Genomic DNA, 19,449 nt, shown 5'->3' on the forward strand with positions numbered 1-19,449 from the left:
ATGGATTTAACCCAGATCTCTTGACTGAGTATGAATGTTTTGATTTGTTCTGCATTCCGTCCATCAATTGTGTGTCTTTCACTTTAATTAGTGGACAACATATACCAGGCCAACTTTTCACATTGGTGTGCAGCGGTTGAGATTCAAGCCTGCATTGTTTTACCAGATAAATCTTTGTATTGATTAACTGAAAACCACAAAGTACTAGGTAAGTATAATACTAGCTTAGAATAAGTAAGTTCTACTGAACTTAGAGTTGGGTAAGTCAAGGGTCTAGCATACCCTTTCTCCAACCTCAGAGAGTTTAGGTCCCACTAGGTTAGGTAGGTGCAACACCTCACCACACTCAGTATGGCTTCCAAAGGAGATGCCATTGGCTCTCTGACCTCTATATACAGTGATCTTTCATTCCAAGAATTGAAAGCCCTGTGTGTCTCTAGAAAGCTGAAGACAGGGAGAACGGCAAACACACACACCGCCTCATAGAGGTCTTACTGCTTGATGATCTTAGGAAGACCCCTAGGTCAGATGAACATGAGAAAGTGGGTGGAGCAGGGAATGAGGACAGGTCAGGAGGTGACACCTTTTATGACCTAGACTCAAACCCTGGCCAGGAGGAACAAGATGGTTTCCACCTGGACAACTCAGATCTTCATGGAGATGAAGAAGAAGGCCAATATGGCACTCTGTTCACCCCTCATGAAAGAGTGCAGAGTTTACCAAGGAGCTATAGATCTCCCTCTGCAGAGTCACACCACTCATGACAGTCTGTAGGGACCTCTGTATCTAGCAAGAGGGACCACTCTTATGACAGGGAGTACCCATTTCTGGAACTTGAGAAAGCTAAACTTAGGCTGAGGCAATAGCAATTAACCCTGGATAAAGAGCCCCTAGAAGTCCAGAGAGCTAGAAAAAGATTGGGACTAGAGTCCCATGGTGGCAGCAACAGTGTCCCTAGAGTTAAGGAACCTTATTTTGACAATAGGAACCTGAGCAAGATTGTCCCTCCCTAACATGTTGGGGATGATATCCATAAATGGATAACTGCTTTAGAGAGGGCCTGTAAAGCTCAGAGGGTTTCTCATGAGCAGTGGGCAGCTATCTTGTGGCTCTCCTTTGCTGACAAGGTAGAGATAAGCTCCTCACTGTTAGAGAAGAGGATGCTGGCAATTACTCAGTTCTTAAGAGTAGCCTAACCACTGCACAGTAGAGGATTAGGTTCAGAGACACCCAGAAGGCACAGAATCAGGACTGGGTAGACTTTGTGGATAGTGCCATTAAGGCTCTGGAAGGCTGGGTGCTTGGAAGCAAAGTGAATGGTTTCAAGGGATTGTATAATTTGATTATGAGGGAGCAGATCCTTATTAATTGCCAAAATCAGTTGTTGCATCAATACCTGGTTGACTCTGATCTGACTTCTCCCCAAGAAGTGGGAAAGAAGGCAGATAGGTGGGGCAGAACCAGGGTGAAGCAGAGAAACAAGAACAATGGTGGTGATCAGAATAAGCAAGATGCTAAAACTTCAGATAAGGGCGGGGACAAAGATAAAGATGACAAGTCTTCATCAGGGCACCAAAAACCTGTATCTGGGGGGAGTCACAATCCAAAAAAGTAAAGGCAAAAGGGAACCTTGGTGTTACTTATGTAAAGAAAAGACCCATTGGACAAAACTTGCCAATTGTCCAAAGGCCAAGGATTCACCTCCACCCACCAGTGCCCCTAAGGCAAATGCTCCCCCTAGTACAGTTTCAAGTGGTGATACAGAAAATAAGGGAATAGTCGGGTTAACCTTGGGCTCTGAGGTGGGTTCTGGCCTAGTCAGAACTCCAGCTCAGGCTGTGCTTGTCTGTGATGGTGGCATGGGTATTGCCACCTTATTTGTCAGTCCCAGTAAACTAGGCAAACACAGACAACAGTCTTTGATTAATGGTAAGGAGATCATGGAATACAGGGACACAGGTGCAAGTGTCATTATGGTGACAAAAGATCTTGTGGACCCTAAACAGATCATACTTGGTGATATGTACCAAGTGACCAATGCTAACAATGTCAGGACTGATCATTCCTTGGCAGTTGTTAATTTCAGCTGGGGAGGGGTACCTGGCCCAAAGAAAGTTGTGGTTAGCTCAGACCTTCTACGGAAATGCTTATTGGGCAATGATTTGGAGACTTCAGCCTGGGCTGAAGTGGAATTAAGGACTCATGCAGCAATGCTGGGCATCTCTGCAGATGTGTTTGCTGTGACCAGGTCACAGGCCAAACTGATGTCTACTGAACAGGCCCGGGATTCTGAAAAAATGGACCAGGTGCCTTCCAAGAGAAGGAGCAGGAGGGGTAAGGTGGTGTCTTCCCCCCAGGCTTAGAGAGAGGATAAATCTCTTGAGGGAGATGATCCCAGTCCCTGTGAAGGGGCTGTCTCAGATGAACTGGAACCTGACCAGGTTGAGTTCTTGGGGACAGGGGCCCTTCTAGGGCAGAACTGAGTCTGAAGCAGCAAACTTGCCCCTCTATTGAACCCCTCAGACTGCAAGCTGCTGCTGAGGCTGCTGGGAGTGTCAGTGGATCCCAAAGGATCTATTGGGATGAGAGACTCCTTCACTCAGAGGGTAGAGACTCCAAGCCACCAGGAGGTTGGTTATACCTCTGAAGTTTAGGGGATTCCTACTCACCTGGACACATGACATTCCCCTAGCAGGACACCTAGGCCAAAGTAAGACTTGGGACAGGCTTGTCTCTCACTTTCACTGACATCATATGTCACAGGACACCAAGGAGTAGTTTAGTTGCTCCTGTACCACCTGTCAAGCCAGTGGTAAGTCAGGTGGCACAGCTAGGACCCCCTAATACCACTACCTGTGGTGGGAGTTCCTTTTGAGATGGTTGGGATTTACATAATTGGTCCCATGAACCCTCCAACTGCATCTAGGCACAGTTATGTTCTAGTGGTAGTGGACCATGCCACTAGGTATCCAGAGCCTATACCTCTTAGAACCACCACAGCTCCTGTGGTGGCCAGGGCCCTCCTGGGAATTTTTTCCACAGTGGGGTTCCCTAAGGAGGTCTTAACTGACAGAGGTACAAACTTCATGTCCAGTTCTATCACTGCGATGTGGAAGGAGTGTGGAGTGAATTACAAACTCACCTCAACCAATCACCCACAATACAATGGGTTGGATGAAAGATTCAACAAAACCTTAAAGGACATGTTCATGGGCCTCCCAGAAAAGCTTAGGCGAAATATGGGATGTTCTGTTGACCTGCCTCCTCTTTGCCTATAGAGAGGTGCCACAAAAGGGAGTTGGCTACATTCCTTTTGAACTTTTGTTTGGGAATCCAGTTAGGGGGCCCCTTTTGTATTTGGCGAAAGAGGGATGGAAGTTACCTCTCAAACCTCCCAAGCAAGACATAGTTGACTATGTACTTGGTCTCTGCTCCAGGATGGATGAGTACATGAAGAAGGCCAGCAAAAACCTTGAGGCAAGTCAGGAAGTGCAAAAAGCCTGGCATGATTAAAAGGCTGCACTGACTGTGTTTCAGCCAGGACAAAAAGGATGGGTGTTGGAGCCTGTGGCCCCAACAGCTCTCCAAGACAAGTTGAGTGAACCCCATACTATTCTTGAGCAGAAGTCACCTACTTGGTGGACCTTGGAACTCCTAGGAGACCCCATATGGTGCTCCATGTAAACAGGCTCAAACCCTATGTGAACAGGGCAGACATGGACTGCTCATGGCTACTGATAAGGGACAGGAGGAAGAGAGTGACCCACTCCCTGATCTCCTCTCACAGAACCCTGATGATTGCTCAGTTGATGGTGTAGCCTCAGCAGGCAGCCTCACTGAGCAACAGCAGATTAATTACAGGAAGGTCCTCAATCAATACAGACACATTTTCTCATTGACTCCTAGTCAGACCACTTGGTTTGCCATGAAGTAGACACAGCTGAGAGTCTACCTATTATAAATAAGATTTACAGGCAGCCTCACCATGTCAGAGATTGCATCAGGACTGAGTTCCAAAAGATTCTGGAATTGGGAGTGATTGAACCCTCGGGTAGCCCTTGGGCTAATCCAGAGATCCTGGTACCCAAACCTCATACCCAGGGTGGTAAAAGAGAAATGAGGTTTTGTGTGGACTACAGGGGGCTCAATGCAGTCACTAGGACTGATGCTCACCCTATTCCTAGGGCAGATGAACTAATTGACACTTTGACCTCAGCCAAGTTCTTGAGCATATTTGACCTCACTGCTGGATATTGGCAAATCAGACTAGCTGAGGATGCCAAACCAAAAACAGCATTCTGAACCCCCAGTGGGCATTATCAATTTTTTAGTGATGCCCTTTGGTTTGAAGAATGCACCTGCCACATTCCAATGGTTGGTGAACAAAGTCCTTACAGACCTGGAAGCCTATAGTGCAGCATATCTTGTTGATAGAGCTGTCTTTAACTCCACCTGGTAGGATCACCTGGTCCACCTAAAGAATGGTTTGGAGGCTCTGCAGAAAGCAGTTCTCGCTATCAAGGCCACCAAGTGCCAGATAGGGCAAAGTAAGGTTGTGTACCTGGGCCACCTTGTGGGTGGAGGCAAGGTTCAACCATTATAGAGCTAATCCAGACCATCATGGACTGGCTCGCTCCCACTACCCCAGACTCAGGTCAGAGCTGTGAGAAGGGTTGACATGTTTCGTGGCTCTATTGCTCCTAACGAGTCATGTGGCACTTCATCAGGACCTAAGTGAATAACGTGGTGCACTACAAGAAGTCTGGTTCCAAAATTGTTGGGCGGTGACTCGTTAGGAGCAATAGAGGCACAAAACATGTCGACCTTTCTCACAGCGATAGTCCCTTAGGAACATTACATCCACGTAGGGCATCCACATATTTTTAATCAAGCTGGAACTACCTTAACATTAAATCTTTGGCTAGGACTGCTCCAGACTTATTTTTAAATACACACCACCCGTGCACTACCCTTGCCCTCTTACCCACACGCACCCCACAGCTTCTTCAAAAAGATCTCTTCCAAAGAGCCCCGTTTACAGTGAGCCCGTCGGGCATTGCAGCGCCGGCCCGACGAGGAGCAAAGCCCAATGATGAAGCATGACATCCGTCGGGGTGTGTGAGGGCATCACGAAGAAAGACTTGTCTTCCCTGTGCCCCTAGGAACTGCATACCTCTTGTAGCACAGTGTGAGAACACAGCCACGAGCTCCCGTTAGCTTCTATGGGGAAAGTCGCGCTTAGATTTTTAAAGTTAAAGGACATTTAGAAATGGACTAGGACCAAACCCTCTTGGACTTAGACAGTTCTAGGGTCAAAAGTCAGGGGAGCACTGGAGTACTCAAGTTACCTCACCCAGGGAAGCCTGGTGCATAGGTGTCAAATGGTGTCAGGTCGTGTCATTGTTTTCAATGGCAGCTTGCAAAGAAGTGCTGCTACAGGGAAGATGCGAAGTGTCCGAAGGGATCCAAGCCTGGATCGAAGATGTGAAGAACCAGAAAGCAGAGGGGACAGAGTCTGGGTCACTTGCCAGTGACCAGGGTCACGATAGACGAATGCCCACCCATGTCGGGTGTTTCAGGTGCGAAGAGGTGAAGCTTGACTCTTCAGCCACAAAAACCAGGAGGCGTCGAAGACAACCAGGAGCTGGATTCCCACGAAGGATGTCGAGTGCTGCAGCGCTGGTGCCCGGATTGGACACAACAAGCCTTGGCAACAGCAACCCACGCAGAAAGGAGAAAGATGATTCGGTGCGGACCAGCAAGGTCCTGGGGACTCCCCAAGCAATGGAGAATCAGGGCACGTCTGGAGCAACCAGGGAAGCCCAATTAAAGGAAGAGTTGCCTTCACAGGGACCCACCAGTCGACGGACCAAGGATCGCAAAGGTACCTCAAGCGGGAATGCAAAAAGCAGGCTCAAGGAACACTCGTGGAGTATAAGCCCACAATCTTTGGTGCAAAACGTGCTCGGGGTCTGGGCTACAAGTAACCCAATGCACAGCCTCAAAAATTGTCGGGAAGCTGATGCACTTGCAAATGTGCACGGTGTCCAGGTGTTCTGGTTCCACGGTACCCTCAAGGGCTACGGGTCTCAGCTTTGCTGGGGACTCGGTTCGGCCTCTGGGAAGTCTGAAAATCCACTTCTGGTGTTGCAAAGTCTTTGGCGTCCGGCGGGAGCTTCGGAGATGCAGACCGGACAGATGCGTCTTTGGTGCCTGGCAAGCAGGGCAGTAACTCCTTTACCCCAATGGAGATTCTTCAGTCATCTAGCGTTGAACAGATCGTCGAAGTTCCAGGGTTCAGTTTCAGAGTTTCGTCCAGGGATCTCTAAAGTTCTGGTTACAGAGGTTCCTTCTTTATACCCCAGGAAGGGGTTGGACTAACTCAGGGGACCCACCTATGGGAGGGTTTGGAAAGAGGGGTGGTTACACCCTTTTCCTTTGTCCAGTTTCACACCAGAGCAGGGGCTGGTAGCCCCTGCAACCGGTTTGAGCAGGACTATGCACAGGGACACCAAATGTGCCCCCAGTGCAGGACTTAAAAGCACTCCTGGAGTGCTACCACCCAACCCTAATCCACTAAGGCCTGTCTGGAAGGTAGTAACACCTCCCTGTGATAGGAAACCTATTGTCCAGGCCTCCCCTGCCAGAGTTTTCGTCAGCAGCAGGAGGCCAAACCCGTGTCTGTGGCTACAGCATCCATTTTGTGATGCCAGGGCTCTTTTAAGCTGGTACCGGGTACACTGGTGCTGCCATGTCTCTCCCTCTAAAAGTGTGGGATCATACTCCCATACCGGTTACTGGTGTGGGGGTATGATTTCACAGTGTTTGACACCAAACACAACATGTTTCCGTGTAGCCAGTCCAAAGTTAGCATTTACTGTTTGGTTATAATGCCTTTAAGAGTATAGGGGTGACTGGTAGGTTTATATGTGCATTGATAGGTGAGCTATAGTGAACCTATATCTCTGTAAGGGGTGCATGCACCACCTTACTGAGGCTGCAGTAGCAGACCTGTGGTGTCATTTTGGAGGGCTTCCCAGGGGTGGCATAATACATGCTGCAGCCCCTGGTAGGCCACTGGGGTACCTATGCCCTGGGTACATAGTATACCAAATACTAGGGCCTTATAAGGGCACCTCAGAATCCAATCTGTTGTGTACCTAAGGTACTAGGAATCAATTTAGAGAGGAAGCAGCTAGGCTGGGGACCCGAATAGCAGGTTCCAAGCCAAACTAAGTCAAAAACCATCAAAACACCAGGAAAAAAGTGGGGGCAACCATGTATTCAGATTCCACCTTCCTACACTACAGAAGATTTGTAAAAGGATATGGGTCTATAGTGACACCCTTAAATTATATTACACTGCTCCCATTCTGCAAAGTCCTGACTATTCCAAATAATTCATTGTCCAAACAGATGCATCTGAGTTGGGGGTAGGAGCTGTGTTGTCACAACTTAGTGCAGAGGGTCAGAATCAACCGGTAGCTTTTATTAGCAGAAGTTTGACTCCCAGAAAGAAACGTTGGTCAGTCATTGAGATGGAAGACTTTGCTGTGGTTTGGGTTTTGAAGAAGCTGAAACTATACCTGTTGGGCACTCACTTCATTGTTCAGGCAGACCATAAGCCCCTCTTATGGCTAAAACAGATGAAGGGTGAAAACCCCAAACTTTTGAGGTGGTCCAGGGCATTGGTACACCAGAAGCCTCCCATGGGATGAAGCCTGAATTATGCCACCGCTGAGAGGCCATGCAAAATGGAAATACAGGTCTGCCATTGCAGCCTGTGTAAGATGCTGCATGCAACACTTACGTTAGATATAGGTTTACTATATCTACAGGTCACTACACTTAAAACCCTATAAGCAACCCCTATTGCAGGCCTTAACATTCCTGAAGGCAGGGTGCTGGGTTTTAAGTGAGAGGGTGCCCCTGATTGAGCAGAGACCCTCTGCAGCCATTGGAGACCATTCTCCCAGGTTGTCTGTGACATAAACGAGACATATAGGTAGAGGTGCATTATATCCTCGCAGAAAATGCTATCTCGAAAACGGCTGAAATAAAACATGTCGTGTTTGGTATCAAACACCTTGGAATCATACCTCCACACTGGTAACCGGTGAGGTATGATTCCATGCTTCAGAAGCAAGCTTCGTGGGGTCCCCGGTCTTCCTGGTACCAACCTTCTCAACCCGGACAGCACAAAATGGTTGCTGCCGATCAGAGATACATTTCTGCCCTTCTACTGCTGTGCCAAGCTTGAGCAGGGGAAGGCAGCACAATAGGCATCCTGTCAAAGGGAGGTGTGACCACCACCCAGGCAGGATTTAGTGTTTTGGAGCTGGGTGGGTGCACTTCCAAAGGGCCGGAAAGTCTGCACGAGTATCCAGCTCCTGGTCATCCTCAACATCTCCTGGTCTCTGCAGCTGTAGAGTCAAGCTCTCCTTCTTCCCACCTGAAGCACCCGACATTGGTGGGCATTCGTCTACCGAGCCCCTGGTCACTCTTGAGTGACCCAAACTCTGTCCCCTCTGCTTTCAGGTTCCTTCCATCAAGAATCCACCCGCGGATTCCACCGGACACTTTTCTTCTTTCCAACAGTGGCATTTCTTGAGTCCCATTGAGAACGACTGTGGTTTCCGAAAGCACTTCAGCCCTATGCACCCGGCTCCTCTGGGATAGGTAACTCTGGTATTTCAGTATCCATGGGTGGGGTGGCTCTCCAACCTTCTATTTTTCAAAAGGTTTCCTCGTAATCCATTGGGAAGGGGCCTTAAACTTTAAAATTGCAACCGCGACTCATTGAATTGTACACAACACGCGGTTGTGTTCTCACACTGCACCCGTCCTCCGTCAGGTCCCTACTTACTCATCTTTGGTGGTTCCTTGGGGTCCCAGTGATTCTCTACTCTCTAGACACAGTCTTGACTCAAGTCGTGGTTCTTATACCTCTATTTTAGTATATGGTTTGGTCTCCCCGGGAGCCTACTGTGTATTAGTGCTAATTACGATTGTTTCTGTGCCATAGTATAGTGTGCTTTGTGTTTATCTGCGTGTAGCAGATACTGTGAGGTATTTAAGGTATTAAAATAGTAAATATATATTCTTATAACTAGTGTGTGGTTTTCCTTTCATTTAACCAATACAATAAGTTTGCATTCTGGTAAAACACGCTTCTTAACATTCCTTCCAGACTAAGCCTGAAGGCTGCTCTCCACAGCTACCACTTGGATAGCTTTTTAAGGTTATCTTTGACCTCTTAAATCCCCATAAGGGTTGTTTGGACTAGTGCAAGCTGCCCGCTTCAATTAGTGGACATCATATACCAGACCAACTTCTCACACTCTTCTTTTTGGGACATGAATGTATTTTTCCTCATCGGACTTTGGCTCAGAGTAAGAGTTAAATGAAGCGCAGAAGGAGGAAAGAAGGAGAAAGAGAAAGACAAAAAACAGTGACAAAAGGAGAACGCAGGGATGAAAAGGAACTTGCAAGAGGTGAGATAAAGAGGATGGTAGTGCTTGCTGGTGGATTAAAGAGGAATGAGGTGAAATCAACATTATGCAGGATTCATATTCATCACCCAGACATTCATTATAGCAGGCTTCTGAGAAAAACTATGTGCGCCAGCACTTATTCTTTTGCAAATTAACTATTTTCGAATGAATGTGGTATTATAAAAAAAAAGTGCCTTAAATTTAGATGTGATTTAAGCAGCTAGTATTTCATTAGGTTTTCCTGCACCTAATAGGCATAAAAACACCAGAGTTTAGCAGGGGCAAACAATCCTGGCTTTACTGTTCTGCAATGTAATATTAACAGGATTTGGTTATTGGAGATTTCCCATTGCCCATCTGCTCACAAAGTCACATCACTGTATTTCCTATCATCTATCTGCACAGGAAGTGACATCACAGAATTTTCCATCATCCATCAACACCGGAAGTGACATCACTGGATTTCCCAGGGGCATCAAAAACAAAGAGATGGGTGGGATTGCTTGAATTAGTCTTAGCCACAGGCAATCTTTCGGGCCACATCGCAATCCATCTTTTTTTGCCAACCACGCCACCGGCTCGAATGGGAACAGTCCAGCCCAAACTGCCAGGCCTGGTCGGTCCTGAACCAGAAAACAAGCAACCAAGGACCAGTTTCACCCTTGTTAGGGCTAATAAGCCAGGTGTAGCTAGGTTTCAGTGGCACAGAGAGCACAGGAACTATGTCTGAGTATACCGGTCACACTTAGGGCATCGAAAAAGAAAGTGATGGATGGAATGCTTGAATTAATCTCAACCATTGGAAATCACTCAGAGTCGCATTCAAATCCATAATTTTTCACCCACCAAGCCACCTCAGTGGCCCATCATCTATTTGAACAGAAAGTGTCATCACTGGTTTCCTGACCTAAGTACCCTCTGCTCCTGCCATATTTAATGGCGGCTTCAGCTGTGGGCGTGCCAAAGGTGTGCCTGTCTGTGCCTGTCAGCGCCTAGACAGTAACCAGTGCCAGTACCCTGGTTCTTACCTACTCACCACTACTCTGCTGCACTCATCTGTGCTCCTAACCCTTCCATTGCTCCATGCACTGTTGCCATACTGCTCCACACTGAAAGAGCATTCACATGCACCTCCTGCAATTTCTCATGCACTCTCTTTACATCCTACCCCCACCGTTCCTGCTCTAACAGCACCCAGCATGCCCACTCACTCACAGGAACCAGCCACCACACAGACCAAACAACATGCCACACTTACATGTTAGATCCTCAACACCTGCTTACTCACCAAACACACCATGGAGAAATAGGACCTACTACACGATCGTGCTCCGGACCCATCCTCGGCACTGGACATTGTTATAGCCATCTCCCCAGCTACAAGATCATCAGGCAAGACCATTAACACAAGACCAGATGTGAAGTCGCCATCATCTTCAAAGATACCATCAGCTGCACCACCAACACAGACACCCCCACCAGCTCCATGGAACACCTCAAGTTTGAAATATGCATAACAGCAAACTTCTAACTGGGTGAAACCCTCAAATACAGACCACCAGAATGCAGCACCAATTTTCCCAGTGACATCACATACTTCATCACACCCAGAAAAGACCTTAATTTTCACCTAGAAGACTGCAAATATCCACACTACACAGTACTTCTTGAAAACTTCAGATATATTGGCCTCACCCAGCATGTTACCAAACCCACCCACACCGCCGGACACCTATTGGACCCGATTTTCTTTTCAGTCAGCGACATCACACTCAACAAGCCAGAAACGATCTTCTGGATTGACTACACTGTCAGTTTCAACATACTCATCCCACACCACCACAGACGCATAACCATAGGAACCGCCCGCCTCAGTTGGCAAAGCATCTCTGAAAAGGAGTGGGCTTCCGCTCTCTCAGAGCACTAGAACAAGCACAGCAGCAACTTGCTGAAAGCCATCAAGAACTTCAACAGTTGGATCACAGCATGCGCAGAAAACCTGGCTCCTCTCAAGTGCAACCCAACAGTAAGAGCCCAGCCAGAGGCCACGGGTACACAGAGGAACTCAGGCTGACAAAACCCCACTGCAAGCAACTGAAGCACAAATGGAGAACAAGTTAAGTCATCACAGATAAAGACGTCTTCAAACTAGTCCTAAGATGCTACCACCAGCAGTTAAGAAAGACCAAGCGCACAGCTCCTGCAAACTGCAACAATGCCACTCTACTTAATTCTTCTTTGGCTTCTGGCTCCGTTCCTTTATCATTTAAATCCACCGTTGTTCTCCCCATTCTAAAAAAACCTGGTCTGGATCCCTCTCTCCCTGCTCATTTCCGACCCATCTCCCTTCTCCCTTATTTAGCTAAGATCCTCGAGACCCATGTCACCTCTTGCCTCTCCTCGTATATCGAGGATAATGGCCTCCTCGCTTCCCATCAGGCGGGCTTTCGCTCAGGTCACTCAACGGAGGCAGTGGTTCTCGCGGTTCTGGATGAACTTAAGGGGAAGGCCGATTCCAACCTCCCCCAAGCCCTGGTCCTTCTCGATCTGTCCGCTGCGTTTGACACGGTTGACCATTCCATTCTTCTCGCCCGTGTCAGCGCAGCGGGCATTCGGGGGGCGGCCTTCTCCTGGCTGGCATCCTTCCTTCGGGATAGGTACCAGGCGGTTCATCTCTCCGGTTTCTCTGCCCCTCCCCACCCGGTCACTTGTGGTGTTCCCCAGGGTTCCTCTCTTTCCCCCCTTCTCTTTAATCTTTACATCTGTCCCCTCGTCACCTCTCTTCTTGAGCGGGGGGTCTCTGTGTATAACTACGCAGACGACCTCCAGCTTGTCTTTGATCTCTCATCTTCCCCTGACTCTCTTTCTAAGTTCAGTTCCACCTTAATCTTCATTTCGGAGTGGATGAGCGCCAATCATCTTAAGCTCAACCCCGATAAGACGGAACTTGTTCTCACGGGTGGTCCATCTAACCCCTGCTCCCCTGCACACTGGCCCCTCTCTTTCGGTCCCCCTCCTATGCCTTCTCCTTCTGTTCGCACCCTTGGCATCAAAGTTAGTTCTGACTTAACAATGCATAGTCAGATTAGCTCTGTTGTGTCTTCCTGCTTTCTCTCCCTTCGTCTCATCCGGAAAATCTCACGTTTTTTCACCACTGATGCACTCAAAACCATAGTCCTGTCTTTAGTCATCTCTCGCCTCGACTATGGAAATGGCTTGTACGTGGGCATTCCTGCCTACGAGTCTCGACGCTTACAGGCCATTCAAAATCAAGCTGCCCGTCTTATTTTTTCCCTTCCTAAATTCTCTCACATTACTCCCGTTCTCAAATCTCTTCACTGGCTCCCTATCCGTTTCAGATCTCTTTTCAAACTAGCCTGTTTTGCTTTTCGTGCTCACTCCCGTTCTGCCCCTCCCTACATCAACTCCCTTATTTCATCCCACGTCACCAGTCGAACCCTTCGTTCTTCTTCTCTTTCTCTTCGGCACATCCCCCGTTTCCGCAAACTCAGAACTGGTGGCACTCGCCTCTCCGTTTTGGCCCCCCAGTTCTGGAACAGCCTTCCACTTCATATCCGTTCCATCCCCATCTACACCCATTTTCGAAAAGCCCTTAAAACTTTTCTTTTCACTCAGGCTTTCTTTTCATAGGCCCCCCGGATTTCTTCTGTGAGTTCTGATCAGGTCCCCAGCGCCAGGAAGCCGCTTGGCCGCAGTGCGCTTTATTAAATACTTTTTCAAATTCAAATTCAGCACAATTTGCCATCATCAAAGATTTCACTGCACCTCGTGCAGCCTTCAACAACATCATCGCCTCACAAGCCTTTGCAACAAGCTCTCAAATTCTTCTCTAGCAAAATCACTTCCAAATACAGCAACTTCAACCCCCTGTCAGACCCTGTCACCATCGCAACTCAACTTCCCATCACCTCCTGGCCTGCTGCCACCATTGTCAAAATCACTGCTACCAATAAGATCATCCACTCGGGGGCTCCATCTGACCCCTGCCCCTACCACGCCTTCACCAAAGAACTCCTAATGATCACAAGAGCACTAACACCCATACTCAATCCCTCCATTGACTAAGTCACATTTCTGGACTGCTGGACACATGGCACCATCATGCCCCTGCGCAGTAAACTGACCCAGCCACGCTTTCCCACTACAATCCCATCTTCCTCCTACCATACCCCGCAAAGGTCTTAAAGAAACTAATCAACCGGCACATTCCCCAACCACCTCAGCACCACAAGCTCCTCAACATCATGCAGTTCAGAGTCAGGCCCAACCACAGTACAGAAGTATCACTAATTGCTGCCACAGAGGACATCTGCATGATTCTAGACAGCCCTAATTCTACTGGACATCTCAGCACCATTTGACACAGTCTCACACGTCATCCTCATCAGGCTCCTGCATAAGATTGGTATCCAAGGCCCCCTCTTTTCTGGATTTGCTCCTTCTCAACATACAGACCTCAAACTTTCAGCATGGTACCATGCTCCTTGGAAGTCCGCAAACCTATCTACAGAGTGCCTCAGGTGTCACTGTTCAGCCCCTCCTCCTTCAACGCATACACAATCCCTCTGGCCAATGGCATTCATGCACATGTCGAAACACAACTCATACACTCCCTCTAGGGCAAGACCTCCAACAAAAGAAACAAGTTCACTGCCTGCATGACCAAAGTGCCTAACTGGATGAAAACCCACTGCCTCGGGCTGAGCACGGAAAAGCCAGAAGTTGACCCACATCCAGAACCCATGCAAGGAACTTCAGAATAATCATACACAGCAAACTGTACATGATTGCACAAGTCATCTCCGTCACTGCATCCTGCTTCTTCACCCTGAAGATGTTGAGGAAGATCCTCAAACGGCCCTTAAGCAACACTAAAAAAACTGTCACTCACATTGTAGTCACCAGCAAGTTAGACTATGGAAATATCCTTGAGGCAGGGATCAACAAGCAACTCACTAGAAGACTACAAAAAAATCAGAACTCAGCAGCCAGACTCATTCTCAACCTCCCACCCATAACTAATTTCACACCACACCTCAGGGAACTCCACAGGCTCCCAATGTACAAATGCACTCAATTCAAACTCCTCACATGCACTCAAAGCACTGCACAACTCAGGACCTACCTACCTGAGTAGTCCCATCTCCATGCACCAACCACCCAGACACCTCAGCTCTATACGAGTCCTACTTGCACACATCCCATGCACTCACAGAACCAGATCAGGAGGACAGACGTTCTTTTAAATCGCTCCTAAAGTGCGGAATGTCCTTCCATGCCACAGCAGAGCCTTCTCTTCTGCTGAACATCTGGTTTAGCAATTAACCAACCAACCATAGGCATGGCAAGGCACACACACCTGCTCAGTGCCAGGATTCCCTTGTGGGTGACAGTGCACTTTACAAATCAACATTATAATGACATAGCATAGCATAACATAACATAACAAAAAGATTATTACCTTTATTCATGCTTGTTAAAGCTAATGTATGTTGGCCAATAAAGTCGGTGCTGCTTATTGTTTTTTGACTTTCTACGCAGAAACGGATCAATGCCAGTTCTGGAGCATGGATGGTAAAGTTTAAAGGTTGATTCCACTCCGGGTTGAAAGCTGAATAACAAGAAAAAGAGAACAATATGATACATGGAGAAAACACATTATTTTGTTTACTAAACCGTAGTTTGTAAGACATGAAATGTATTTCTAAAAAAGGTATGTTCTGCCACTATGGCTTGTGTTCAGTGAGCAAAATCAAAAAATATCTTAGTGTACAGAAAGGGCTAGCATCTCTTCCTTTTCTTATGTGTCTGAAGTTGCTATTTTCTTGAAGTGGAAAATACTGATATCTATCAAAATACTAGTTTGTATTTCTATTAGCCCTTAAAGATGCTGCCTTCGTAATTAGAGAATTGGATGGATACATTTTATCAATAACCATACGCTGTGATACGGAAATTACATTTCCTCACATTAAACATGCTGAATTTCTACAACCACAATCCCCAGTTCAAATTCTGTAAGTAACATAAGCCGCCTTCGGGCTCTTGGAAAACAAACTCTAAATCAGGGTTCTCCAAAGTTGGTCCTGGAGGGCCGGAAACATGCCATATTTTTAGCATATTCCCATTTAGATAAATGTAGTTATCTTAAAAATCTGGCATGGATCGGGCCCTCCAGAACTGACTTTGTAGAACCCTGCTCTAAATATCTAAGGGGCCGATTATGTTGGCAGGCAGATCGCCACTGCCCGCATGGCAGTGTTGATCCGCCCGCCAATCTCCACCGTCCGCCTCCCATTTCCCCCCGCCACATTACAATGGCGAGGGGGGGACCCCGGCGGACGGAAAGACCGTCTGCCAGTTTTCCGCCGGTCGACTCGTCGACCGGGCAGAAAACATGTTTATTATGATAACAATGTCTGCAAGACACCGCCATCCATATTTGATGAAGGTGGATCTTTGCTGTTGGGGGCCCGTAGCGGGCCCCCAGGGTGTTGGGGGGGTTGGGTGGGTGCACATGGGGGGTACCTATGGTACCTCCCAGCATTTGCATGCACAAGGTGGAAGGCACCACGCGGTGCCTGTCACGTTGTGCATTCAAATGCACAACATTCATTTTTGACCTTGCGGCAGGTGCTGCTTGCAGCACCGCCCACCGCAATGTAAAAAATGCGGTATGCGCCCGCCACTGTGGCGGCGCATCCTAATGCCAATGGCAGGACCGTGGCACCTATGACAGGCGGTCCCTTTAGTCGGTGCGGTGGCGGGGCGGACAACGCAATAGACCCTTAAGTTAGAATTTGATCTGCTCCTTTGTTAATATTTGTTATGATCATAGCTAATTTAGGAAAACACACATTTGTGCTCTTCAATTTATTTTTTCAAAACTGTAAATAAACATACATTCATACACAAAATGTGTACACAATAGCCAAAAACCTTGATTGGTTTTCTTGGGAAACTGATTCTAAAGTAAGATTCATTGTTAAATATGCTCTTTAATTAACCATAAATGATATGGTTTATACCTTCAATTAATCTCACTTAAATTATGCAAAAACAAGGGTATTTTCTTTTGAATTATGATTTGGTTGATTGAACTGATTTATTTCTTGTCAAGTACGGCATTTACCAAAGATCAATCATCAAGGGTACAGTATAAAATGAGATTTGCTTATCTATTACTCACTCTCAAATACTTTCCCTAAGACAGGCAGAAGGTAAATGGCATGTATGGCCAGATGTACAAAAATAGGAATGGGATTAACTAACTGCAATTTTTTGCTAATCGCAATTAGGAAATTGATATTCCTAATGTATTAAAAAACACTTTTGAGTTTCATTAGTGATTCGTAGAGGGTCAAAAATTAACCTACCTCATGAATATTAATGAGGTAGGTCACAGCGCTGTGAAGACCTGGGGCGGCCGCGTTGGGAGCTCCCGTCATGATCCGCAGCAGATATAGCTGGCAGCACTTGGCGGCGTTCGAGTGGAGAAAGATTCGCAATTTGCGGTGTAGTATGTTTGTTGGGGATGTAGGCCTGGGGGACCGTGAATCCGGGCTAATCAGTAATGGGAAATCCTGCATTATAAATACAATTCAGTGAGCAGAGCAGCTCGCTCCTTTTCGCTGCTCAAGTGAGACCCAGGAGGTTCATGTGCAGGATGGAGGATTGATTTATGTAACAAACTTGCTTTGGTGGAACAGCTGAGCTGCTGAGACCAGTTGACGGCTGGATTGCTATCTCCATAAGGATTTTCCTAGCTCCGCGTGTCATTCCCTGACGCGAGGTAGCGGTGAGTGGGCAGCATCTAAGGGGATGTTTGCTTCAGCGGCTGAACGGTACGAGCTTGCAAACTGTGAACTATATATGAGTATACAAGTATATTTGCTTTTTTTAAATTAGTTTTCCAATATAACTGTGTGATTGATAACTGATCCGGCCTTTTAAGAAAATTTGTTTTGGGGGGGGGTGCTGGGTCACGGAAGAGGCCACATAATAATTGTGGTGCGGCTTGCGACCATTTGAACCACTTACTAAGGCAGATTGACACCGAATACGGATAATGAAACGTATCTCTAGAGATTCAACCAATAAACCGCGCTTTGTTAAAACATCATCCAAAACTACTCATAAGCAGCGTAAGGATCAAGGGAGTATGGCAGTCTCTACACCGTTTTCTCCAATTACAGATCCCCTTATGTCTATGAGTTCAGAACAGTCCCTGGGAGGGAGCTCAAGTATATCACAAGGAAACCCCTCTGACAAGGGCACGACACCCCAATTATCGGCTTTTAAGTTGCTTAGCTCGATCCTCGACTCAGCAGTTAAAGCCACGGATGCAGGCATTTCAATAGAGGCAAAAGTGAAGCGAAGAGAACTATGGAGAGCGCACAAGGGCGACTTAAAGGGAAGACCTACCCTCTCTTTGCTGTATTCCGATTGAAAGAACCCCATAAGGATGCTGTCACTTATATGGCTGGGCAGGCACTGGAGCAAGGCAAAGATAATCCCATAGCAAGGGTGTCGGATGATGCCATGAATCCAATGCTTACTAGTTTAGTTGCTTTGAATTCAGTCTCCACCAGTTTTGCTCTATCATTATCGACCCTCAAAGCAGGAGCATTACAGTAGGGGGCAGTAAACAATGCACGCCCGGAGTACGGGTCTGTTTCGCCACAGCCAACTGCAGATCCTCAACTTTCAAGCACTTGTGAAGAGCACTCATCTACAACCGAACTACTGCTACACCAAATCTTGAATGAACTTAAAGTCATTAAGGTCTCCCAGGTCGAAATGAGCAGAAAGACAGAACTACAATTAAATTCAATTAATCAGAATATGTTGAATCTAACTGCAAGATCGTCCGAAGTTAAAAGGCGGGTTTTGGATATAGAAGAGGCTAGACCAGGGCAGGAATGTCTAGTTTCTAAACTCCAAACTGAGCTGGAAGATCTGCAAGTAAAGATTGATGATGCCGAAAATTGGTCAGGTCGCTGAAACCTGAGCTTCACTGGGATTCCAGTAGGGTCGTGAAAATGGTCAAACTATGGTTGGGTTTGTTTCGGAACTCATAAGAAAACATGAGTACCCAGAAGATACACCGCAGGACCTAGATTTATCATTACAAGAGCCCATCTTGTACCGGCCGTTCAACCTTCAGGGGCCAAGAATTCCTGGACAGCAATCGTGAACTTACCGGGTCAAGGAGCAGATACTCACAAATGCCATTAAGAATAAAGCATTCCAGATCCCAGGAGACTTTATTTTCAAAGTCATTTCCGACATGTCTGCACTGTCTGCTCATCGCAGAAGGGAGTTTGAGTTTGATCAGCAATTTTTAGCAGGCTGGGGCCCCTGCGAGCATTATACAACAATCAAAACTTACGGTTATTTAAGGGTCGAGTTAAGATTTTTCATTCAGTAGAACAGGCACATGATTTTTTGCAGTCAATCCGCCAGTCGCAAAAAAGAGTCTGTACCGGACAGTGCTAAAAAATTATGTGTGTTTTGTTTGAATGTATTTAATACTCTCAACGCCTAGAGTTGCCCTAGTCATTTTTCAGGTGCCATGCCAAGGCGCCACATTAGGGTGGAAGTTGGGAGGGAGGGCCAGAAGTTGGGGAGGGGTGGGTAGGGTAGGAAGGAGCTGAAGGTGGGTTGGGCTCCGGGGGTGAGGAGGGAGAACTGGGTGGCGGGGAGGTTGATGGCACATGGGTGTGGGGTTAGGCTGAAGGTAAAAATGGAAGAAAAACATCAGTCAATAAGAAGTAGGAAAGATAATGTCACGTAATAGGTTGAAATTTAGTTCATGTAATGTGAATGGGCTCAATAATAGATTAAAGACCCAAGGAATGCTAGCCTGGTTCAGATCATTACTCTCGGATATTATAATGTTACAGGAAACACATCTAAAGGACCAGGGCATACA

The 19,449-nt window shown here is 47.0% G+C and overlaps 1 protein-coding gene across 3 annotated transcripts in view; it reads right to left on the reverse strand.

Moving 5' to 3' along the window:
- Positions 1-19,449, reverse strand: part of PLCZ1 (phospholipase C zeta 1) — a 1,132,435-nt gene that overhangs the window by 12,907 nt on the left and 1,100,079 nt on the right. For all 3 annotated transcript variants that reach the window (XM_085652690.1, XM_085652689.1, XM_085652688.1), the window contains one exon: positions 14,977-15,126. In XM_085652690.1, the coding sequence (XP_085508816.1) occupies positions 14,977-15,126 (150 nt within the window). The remainder of the gene's footprint in view (positions 1-14,976; positions 15,127-19,449) is intronic.

Source organism: Triturus cristatus, chromosome 4_1 (genome assembly GCF_964204655.1).
Source record: "Triturus cristatus chromosome 4_1, aTriCri1.1, whole genome shotgun sequence".
Lineage (NCBI taxonomy): Eukaryota > Metazoa > Chordata > Amphibia > Caudata > Salamandridae > Triturus > Triturus cristatus.